Here is a 10,231-nt window from a genome sequence, read left to right as displayed (position 1 = left end):
AGCTTGAAGCAGCACACTAGAGCGTGGTTCCTGGGGGGCTTGAGGCAGGAGACTGGAGGCATGGAGCCTAGGGCTTGAGGTAGGAGACTGAAAGCTTGGAGCTGAGGACTAGGGACAGGAGACTGGAAGCTGAGGCAGGGGAATAACATTGCAGAGCCGGGGCCTGATGCTGGGGTTTGGGGGGGCTGATTTTAAGGGTTCTCCAGACCCAGTCCCTAGCTCCCCAGACCTGTGTCCAGACAGTACCGCCCGGCCCCCTCCTTTCCTCTCTTGCTCATCGCTCTGGACAGCAGACAGACGCTATAATGGCCTCATCCAGACGTCTGCGGTACCGGGCCCACGACCGTTTCCGAATTTTGACAGGTCCCTGACCCATGCCAGAGGGGTTCAGCGGGACCGGGGGTGGGGGTTGAAAAGGGGGTAGGCAAGTGTGTGTGTGTGTGCACACGTGTGTGTGCGTGTGTTCGTGCGCTGAGGAGTGTTTTTCGTCAGCACATGAATAACACTCTAGAGGAAAGCTGAGTGGAGGTTGTGTGTGTGTGTGTGTGTGTGGGAGGAGGAGGGTAATGACTATCAGATGGTGCTACACTACACTACTGTAGAACTGCCTAAAAGACGTGTCCCACACCAGTGACACATGGGATTGTACTAATCATGTTATTTAGACCCCAACAGCCACAAACTCTGCTAACAAGACAACAATTTACAGTCACAAGGATGCATAATAGCATGACCGTAAACAGAAGTCAATGAAGGGACAAACAAAATCAAAGACTGAAAAAGGACAGCGGAGACTGCTTTGCTTCACCCAATTATCATAAATAACTCAAAGCATTCCTCCAAGTGTTTTTGAAATGTTCCCATCGAGAGCAATATGGAAATGCTGCAACGATAAGTTTCTATTTCCTGCTCCAACGACGTATAGTTGGCTACTGCCATGACCCATAAGTCAGTATCAGAGATTATGTTCAGAGACTAATGTTTTCTCCCCTGCAGCACCACTGTGGGTGAGAGGAAAGAGATCGTGTCAGCCCGCGTTTGTCTCCCCGCAGAACCCTCAGAGATATGCTAAGCGGAGGGAGAGATCATGCAACTGCATCGTGATGAGGATAATGGCAACGCATACCTGGCAGACTCCGCCCCCGCCACTTCCTCCCGCACTCCCTGTTTGCCTCAAGCCTTTCCTGTTTAATCAACCATGGCAACCGCTATTGGCCACGTTCACGCCATCAGTTAGACAGGATAAATATTATGAATAAGAGAAGATGATTTAGGCTGACTGAGGCATTGTGGAACCTGACAGATTATGGGAAGTGATTTGACCTTTCAGCAGTGCAGCCCTGTTACCAGCCACTATGCTAGAGGCATCTGTAGATGCATGAACAGACTACATTTCTGGTCATGCTGAAATAGTACTGTAGCTGTATAACTACTAGTTGTAGAGAGCCCTGGACCAATTGATTCATCTCAGAGTTCCAGTGCCATAAATCATGAAAATTTTAAGTTTCTCTAAACTACACGTTAACTAACTACTAGCCTCCTATCCCTGACGTCTTCCTCCATCCATTTGGCTACCTTTAACTGGTACTTCCTACCTACCTCCTGCCTCCTTCTCTTACTCTGAGACTCAGGCATCACAGGGGTAGAGGAGGGGCTGAGTGTTTGACCGACTCCTCCCCGGGGCTATAAAAGCGAGACCATACGGAAACACTCAGACAGAAGTCACACGTGGAGCGGAGGAGAGAGCGAGAAAGAGAGTGAGAGGAAAAGAATAGGAAAGAGAGAGAGAGTGGAGAGAGCAGACTGCTCCAGGAGGAAACACAGGCAAAGCAGCAGAGCCAAGGTTACTTGCTTTGAAGCAGGCAGACAAGCAGACCGGGAGAGAGTTGAGAGATTTCACAACCAGCCAGCAAGAGGAGGCGTTCTCAGTGACCAAGCCAGACGTGTATATCTTCAGAGGAGGGATTTCAACTGGGCGTCATGAGCCCTTCAACCTCCCATCTGAGGAATAAGTAAATAAGGATCTGACTGACTGACTGGGATTCTAACCGTGGTCTGAGGGTCTGGCTTTCCCCGTCTGCCACTCTGAGAGAACCCTTGCCTTTCCGGGTGAAGATGTCGTTCGCCATGGTCCGTGCGGCGCCCGCTCCGGCAGGGCGGTTCCTGTACTCCGATATCGCCATGCTCTCTGAGGAGGATGAGGAGAACGCCAGTGAGGGCTCGGGCTCCGAGGAGCCGTCCCCTTATCGCCTATCTGGCTCTTCCTCCTCTTCCGGCCTGCACCTGAACAGGAAGAGGAAGCTGTGCGTGGCGTCGGGGGTCGGGCAGGTGGTGGGTCCACCGGTGGTGGAGGTGAGACAGAGGAACGCAGCAAATGCCCGCGAGCGAGACCGCACCAACAGCGTGAACACTGCCTTCACCGCCCTGCGCACCCTCATTCCCACCGAGCCCGCGGACAGGAAGCTGTCGAAGATCGAGACACTGCGATTGGCCTCCAGCTACATCAGTCACCTAGGCAACGTGCTGCTCGTGGGGGAGGGGCCTGGAGACGGACAGCCCTGCCACACTCCTGCGCCCTTCTACCACGCCCATGGGCTCAGCTCCTCCCCTGGCCGTGGAACAGACCAATCAGCGCAACCCAAACACATCTGCACTTTCTGCCTCAGCAACCAAAGGAAAATGGTGAGTGGCAACAAAGATATCATTATAAGCACTGATCCAAAGTTGGTTTGGAGCTCAGGGCTCTAATGGTAGGTATTCTAATGTAGTCAAGGTAGGCTGATTGTAGATCAAATCCTCGGATGACACTACCTTAAAGTTCATGACAACGTGACATATGCTGTTTTACATGACTCATCAAAAATCTGTTGGGTGGATAATATAAACATTTTGGGTGGACAATTTTAAACCGGCCTTTTGAAGAGGTGGGATAGGTATCCTGCTGGCTTGATATTCCCAATAGTAGTATATGTGATATTGGTCGAAAGTAGGTCTGATAATCCTAATAGTAGGATGTGTCTCTAGGAAGACATGGTAGCTGTCTGTCTCGTTGGATTCCAGGTTGGAATCCTTCAGCATTCAAAGAAAGTAATTTTAGAACCCTCTTGGGTACCTTCAAGTCCTCAGAAATGTCCAAAGACACATAACATTCTTCCAGAACCAGACCTGAGCTCTTATTTCAGCTCATGACTGAGGTAAATTTCATGGAAGATTTCACTTTCCAACCAAAGGGTTAGGTTTTTGAAGGGGGACCTGAGCATACTTAGCCTTATTTATCTGACGGGGTCACGGGGGGCCACCGAAAGGCATCTGGAGGTCACGTCATTGGCTGACATTTCAATTTTGGCATCGACCTAACCTGACACAACCTGTCATAACCTGGTGTAACCTTGCCGTGGTCATATGTAGAGTGATGAATGAGTAGCTAGTAGTGAAGTGTCAGCCTTCCCAGCAGTCTCCCAGCAGAAGGGGAACCCTACACCTCAGCCTTGCCTCACTGGAGCAGCATTGGCTGGGCGGGCTGGGGAGGGTTTGGGAGGGTTAGGGAGGGCTGGGGCGGTCTGGGGCGACAGGCAAGGGGTCAGGCCAGGAGCACTGTAATACTATCTGTCCTCATTACTGAGGCTCGGACTGCACACACGACCAGACCAAGCCACAGCGGACTTAGCATGAGGATGGTTGAGGTCAGGGGAAAGTGGAAGTGATGGTTACACTTCATCAGAGGGTGAAGTATGTGGCTATACAGTTTTTGGCCAAGGCCTCATAAGTTCTTGATGCAGTCAGCACCGGAAAGTTCAGCCGGGTGAACTGAAAAGGATCATTGCTCACTTAGTTCATGTACTTTTCCGGCTGATGTTACTGTAAAATGCTAAACGTTGAGAGGGAGAAATGTGTATCATTAAGGCTAATCGTTCCACACGGACAATTTCATCCCAGGGTAGAAATGTTCCTTTAACTGTGCAGTCGGTTCTGACTACTGTGAGCCATCAAGGAAGTCTGTGGTCCAAACAGCCAGACGTAAATGAAACGTGTGGACAGAGATGAGAGTTGTGCTGAGGTCCCCACAGAAGGCCTGGATAAATCCCACAGCTGTCTGGGTGATTTACCTGAACATCCTGTGTTAACAGTCTCTTCCTCTCCTCATCAGTACCACTGTCATCTGCCGTCTGACTCAGCCTTAGTATTGACATTCCGGTTAGGTTTACTTCTGAGAGCCCCAATAAATGATCCACAGATGATGTGAACAGTCAACAAACTGTACAAACACAACCTCTGTTATAAAGTGAATGCTGGAAGTTAGGGTTAGAGTTACGATTGAAATGCTGGTCGCAAGTACATTTGCTCTTTTATTGTTTTTCATTGTCTTCATGCCCTTACTGTTTCAAACATCTTTCATTTTAGCGTCATTCACCAGCAAGAATTCTTTGAGACAAACAACTTGGTTATGTTTTATAGGTTGTTTTTACAGTGGTATATATTTCATTTCTCACACTGGCCTACTTTCAACTTCATTCAAAAACAATGTGCAATCCACTTGAAATAATGAGGGATACTGTACCATGACAGAGTGAACCTTCTTTAGGATGGCTTGAAAATGCTAGACGTCTCGTTTGTTGAAATTAGATCTTGAATGTACAAAAGGAAAATGACTATTGTGTTAATGCATAACCGTGAATGTTTCTAATTCAAGTCTTAGCTGCAGTAAAAGTTTTATACATTATTTGTTCTGGCCTGTTGGAAATGTGGGCGTATGGAAACAGATTGTGACTGTACCGAACGGCTCAATAATGAACAGAGAGGAAACAATCGTATTTATACGGGTTCCAGTACCACGGCTGGAAGTCATTCACATTACAGAGTCGACCAGCAAATGAGATAATTGCTCTTTAAATGATTTATTCAGTGCTGAAACCTTGTCTCTACAATTAATTCTTGTGCTAATATTCAAAACAGATTGAGGCCAGCTTTGATGTTGTGTCTGAAGCCTGAAAACCACTCTCCTTAACCGCTCCTCAGTCGCAGAACGCTCGTTACTCTGGGAAAAAAAATAATACCCCTCTACCTTGTCCCAGTCCTCTCTTTCTCCAGAGGAAGAATAGAATTAAATGAAACAAAGTCAGATAAATGGTATATGGCTTCAGTCTCTCTTTTCAACACATTTCCTGTAATGGTCTGGGAGCTACAGAAGTCTAGAGACAGAAACACACAGGGCTAATCATTATCACCTCAAGTTTTTCATCCAATGCTGGCTCCCTAGTCTGGGGCAGGAAGGGTACTTTTACTTTAGTGAGACTAAATAAAAACCATACTTGCTTTAACAAGTGAGTAAGTAGATTTCATTATGGCTATCCTGGCTCTGCAGTTATGTTCTATCCCTAAGTAATTGCGCTGGTATAACCATTAACCTATAGTTACTCAGTTCACTGAATTATGCGTATTTCTTTTATGATAAAAACTTAAATTGCAGTTCTGTATACATTTATCTCATTTTGGGAGTGAACATGAAAAATCCTATTCATTTGGCGTTGGTTGTGTGGAATTGACCCTCAGTGGAGTATTTTTTTTCATCTTGGGGGGAGAGATTTGTACTAATACTGGGGTTTTTTATTAAGAAAATAATGTATTCATGCAGAATCCACTCACAGAATAGTTCATTTGAATTTACATAATTAGTATTCAATATCTGTACTTCTAGTTCTATGACTTGCTCCCAGCTGTCTGCCTGCTCCTGGCTGAAACACCCTTGTCTGCTGCTCTGTGACAGATGGAAACCGTTAGACTCTAATTCAGTTTGGAAAAGTAGTCAGTTCAAATACCAAAATAAATAGATTATTCTGGTTAATCTTCATATTTATGTATTTAAATCATTAGGACTAGATTGCCTGTAAAGCAAATTAGAAGAAATACATAAACCAAGCAGAGAAGAAATAGTGAAAACCTTTTACTCCATTGATTTATTAATGTTTGTGAGGTGTTTGCATCAAAGACTATGTTGTTTAGCTGAGTGTTAACTTGACTTATTTGTTGGATGCTTGAAATGATTCTAACATAGTATACAAACCATAACAGGCAAGCAAAGATATCTTACTTTAAAACCTCTTTCTGTTAGTGCTTCTTATTATGGTGGTATTTTTTTTCTTCTTCTAGGTTTCCATGTACACAGTGTTAGCCTAATCAAAGATTATTCAATTTCAATAACTGACAAAACCAATTCAGAGTTAAGGAAATATTAGCTACTGTGGTTTTGTGGCACACGATCACACGACTGCATGAATTGTGCCAAAAGTGCAATCATTTTCCAACCACGTCAAGTTTTTTCTTGTCCTTTTTTCCAGTAGCCAGAAGCAAAATTATATGTTTGTGTTGAAAGTGTCTCATAAAGAAAGAAAGAGAGTATGGAAAATCTATTCTTCGGTAAAGTGATATTTTAGAGTTTGTTTCAGAAAAAAAAATATTTTGATGATTTTGTAATGTGGAAGCAGAAACACTTGTAAATGTGATAGGATTCCTTGGAGAGCGTATTTTACCAATGTGTATGAAAGTTAAGACCCTTCCACCCTAATGCAACAATAATATTGTTTAAAAATGACTGTAATATCTAATGCAAATATATAATGTAATCACATTAGGAAGGGACAAAGTACCCTCTGGAGTGTTCAATATTCTCTGTTCTTCAGGTTAATAGCTTTCATGAGAACAGCGAACAGAGAGCGTGTTTTGTTATCTGATCTGCCCCCATTAGAAGACTGGTGTGTGTTTTGACTATGAGATCTGGGTTGAGTCTCAAAAGTCTTTCCTTGTTTTTTTTCCCTCCTAGCACCTCTTTCAAAATATATTAAAGCAGACTACCAGGGGAAAGAAACATTTACATAATACATGTAGAGAAAGAGGACAGGGGGGAAGGTAGTAATTCAAGTCAAGGAATCAAGGATAGACTATTGAGACAGAGCCCCATGCGTAGCTTCTCATCGCCAGTGGCTACGTGAATAATACAATTCCCCACCTTCACCCTCTCCCTCTGCTTGGCCGGAGGATGTAATGCAAACCAGGTGTGTCACTATAGCCCAGAGAAAAGAGGAGAGGAAAGGAGAGGTGAGAACGGAAAAAGTGAGGCTGTCTTCCTGGCCAGACGAGCTGGCCGAGCAGGAAGTGGCCAGCCAGCGAAACCAAGGCCATCGGGTCGCCCGTGATAAAACAGATGAATGATAAACATCTGATACAATCCGATTACCGAGCCGCCCATGATGTCATAGGGCTTTGGCGAATGAAAAAGAAGGCGGAGTAGAAACTTTGGGGTCACCAAAGTTCACAGTTTCATTCCGTGGTTATCAAGCGTCTTAGAGTACTGATACAGGACAGGTGTGCGTTCGTTTGTGAATTCATAAAGAAGGGAAACGACCAGACGTGACACTTCATGAATACTGTACTTGAAGACACTCGCATGGAGGTGCATTAATCCACAAACAGTTTGGGGTACTTACTGTGGTGGGATGTTTTTGCAATGTCTAGTCCATGATGTATCCAACTTAAATTAAAAGAATAAAGTTACTACATTATTCTAATCAAGTATATCAAACGAGAGTTAAGGGAATGTTTGCCTCAGCAGTTGTAGTGTCACATGGCCACAATACTATACAAGTTGTGATAAAAGTGGAGAAAGGATGATGTTGACAACGATGTTGTGGCAGCTGAGTGCAGTGAAATTCAGGTTAGGGTCAAACCTGCTGATGTTTCAGTCTAGCAAAAAGTGGAAGCCAGCTAATCAGTCCAATAGTATCCAGCTGCAATGCAAGGCTGCCTCCCACTAAAACGGGCCCTCTCCCTAACAAAAACAAGTCTCTCACAAAACAGTGGACTGGATCAAATATGACCTTCTATTGATGACGCTTGGACATTGATAGATCCACGTTATTCAGAATAACGGTACAATTACTGGAGAAGAATCTGTGTGTGACGGTGCTGGAATTTGTTTTAGCGAGGGACGTTTTGTTAGTGAGAGGCCTTGCTGCGTTGCTGCAGCTGGATGCTGATATTCTCTCTCTCTCTTTCACAGAACAGAGACCGAGACAGAAAAACAGCCATCAGAAGCTAACGAGAGAACTGAAAGGAGAAGGAAATACACCACTCACGTGAAGAAGGACAAATCGAAAATACTCATCTTAAGTTGTGTTATATAGTAGATGTATACTGATGTGTATTTATATATGCCCTATATCAAGAACACTATGTTATTTAATAGATGGTCCCAATGGATAATGGGCACAATGTCTACTCAGATTCTGTTGATCTTAGCCTTATCTTTAATGATGAGCAATACTTTAGGGTGGGAAGCTTGGTAGGTTTTGGTTGGAGAGACCACCTGTGGGGAGATGACAACTGGACATTCCTTCTCACACTCCACCATGCCCTCCTGTGAGAGACTCAGAATGAGGTTTGATCAAACAGCATGTCAAACAATGTATACGCATGGCAGCCATTTCCAGTACCCCACGTGTGCAAACGTCTCATGCAGAGAAACTGGAAGTCTCTAGCCGTGGAGAGTCTGAGTAAGGGCGCAGCAGGTTTTCACATTACCCCCGAACCATCAGGTCAACCCCCAAAAGAAGCCCTGAATAAACCCCCGAACCGTCCTGTCAATCCCCACATGAATCCCTGAACCATCCTGAGAATGAATCAGACTCTGTTTGGACTACGGACTGCTACTCTCCAGGATGTGCTGGACCTTCCTGGGGTTTTCTGCCTATGGACACTATGGATTTTGCTGGTGCTTCTTGGCGACTCTGATAATCAGAAACATGCTGATGTTAAAAGACATGCTGGACCTTCATAATATTGTTTAGAAAGATAGAGTTTGGAAATGCCTCATGCTGGAAAAGAATTGAAGAAAAATAAAACAAGTATGTGTATATACAGTCATGAAACTCTGCTGGTCTGCTATGTCTAGAGAACGGGATCTAAAGAGATGTGAGTCATGTGTGTGTCTGTATGTCATGTCTGTTAGTGGTTCTCCAGCAGAGCTATTAGTTTGAACAACTGTTATTGTTCCCATCGCTGCTCAACAAGGCTACCATAAGTCCTCAACCTCAGCCCCAGAATTTGCACCAGCTTCAGCCTCAGTTCCAACACATGCCTCAGCCCCAGCCCCAGCCTCAGCCCCAGCCTAAGTCCCAGCACTAGCCTCAGCCTCAACCTCAGCCCCAGCCCCCAACTCAGCCCCAACACCAGCCTCAACCCCAGCCTCAGATCCAGCACCAGCCTCAGACCCAGCTTCCGTCCTGGTCTCAGCCTTACTCTCAGCCTCGGCCCCATAGCCCTAGCCTTGAGTGCAGAGCCAAAGCAGCAGATTGCATCTGCAGGTAGAGAATCTTGGAAGGACGCCTGCCTGCCTGTCCTCTAACTGTCCTCTGTTTTACCTTAGAAAACTGCCACGTGCTCCCTCTCTTTCCTCTCCTCCTCTTCTCCTCCCTCTGTCCTCTCCACCTCCTCTGTTCTTCCTCCGTTTTCCCAAGAGTGCCACTGGCTCTCTGGCGCGTCCGTGATAGCTTTCCAATGTGTGCAGGACTCGGTCGGCCACATGCCCTCGGATGCTTCTCCACGGCCTACCTTTCTGCCTCTGCCTCTCTCTCTGCCTCCCTCTCTGCCTCTGCCTCTGCCTCTGTCCTACCAGACCCAGGAGACGTCCTGGCGTAATACAGAACATAAGGTCAACCCAAACAGGTCGCTGTAACTTTGCCGTGTGGTCAAGAATCAAAATGAGTCACTGTACCGTACCTGTCCACGGAAATGTTGAGCTTTCCAGATAAACAGTAGCGGTCTACATGCAAGCAGCATTGTGAAATAGAATATATGAACTATTAAACCAGGTAGGAACTGTTAAGAGCTGTAGTAGGTGTCCAATGGGGAGGATATCGTTGATCTTCTGCCCAATAAAGTTGCTGTGACCTGCGGACAACAGCGCCAGACCATAATAACCCAATCTCCCTCCTACTCGACCTCAGCCGTCATCCAACAACAACAAACCCCTCCACACCGTCCCAGTAATTGTGGAAAGAACCACCAGACTCAGGTAACGGCTTAAGAGTGACAGAGTAAACGGAAATGAGTGGTTTCTGGGAACTCTATGGAGAGCTTCATTGCTTCATAATGTAAATGCCATACTAAATAGCATGTCTGTCTTTCTGGCTAGCATGTTTGTCCATTTTATTGCCTTCCTGTCTACCTATCAGTCTGT

At 45.6% G+C, this 10,231-nt stretch overlaps 1 protein-coding gene across 1 annotated transcript; it reads left to right on the top strand.

The window, feature by feature from the left end:
- Window positions 1-1,716: 1,716 nt before the first annotated feature.
- LOC124477932 (basic helix-loop-helix transcription factor scleraxis-like) lies at window positions 1,717-8,909 on the top strand. The gene is made up of 2 exons (XM_047036011.1): window positions 1,717-2,682; window positions 8,054-8,909. Exons 1-2 carry the CDS (start codon window positions 2,116-2,118, stop codon window positions 8,090-8,092), a joined length of 606 nt encoding a protein of 201 aa, XP_046891967.1. The 5' UTR covers window positions 1,717-2,115; the 3' UTR covers window positions 8,093-8,909.
- Window positions 8,910-10,231: the final 1,322 nt, after the last annotated feature.

This window comes from Hypomesus transpacificus, chromosome 2 (assembly GCF_021917145.1).
Source record: "Hypomesus transpacificus isolate Combined female chromosome 2, fHypTra1, whole genome shotgun sequence".
Lineage (NCBI taxonomy): Eukaryota > Metazoa > Chordata > Actinopteri > Osmeriformes > Osmeridae > Hypomesus > Hypomesus transpacificus.
This window is presented reverse-complemented; position numbering and strand designations above follow the sequence as displayed.

Excerpts from the sequence above, each read along its gene's own strand:
- LOC124477932 (XM_047036011.1), top strand. The coding sequence starts at position 2,116 with ATGTCGTTCGCCATGGTCCGTGCGGCGCCCGCTCCGGCAGGGCGGTTC. Across the intron at positions 2,683-8,053 it reads TCAGCAACCAAAGGAAAATG|AACAGAGACCGAGACAGAAA; the intron begins GTGAGTGGCAAC and ends TCTCTTTCACAG.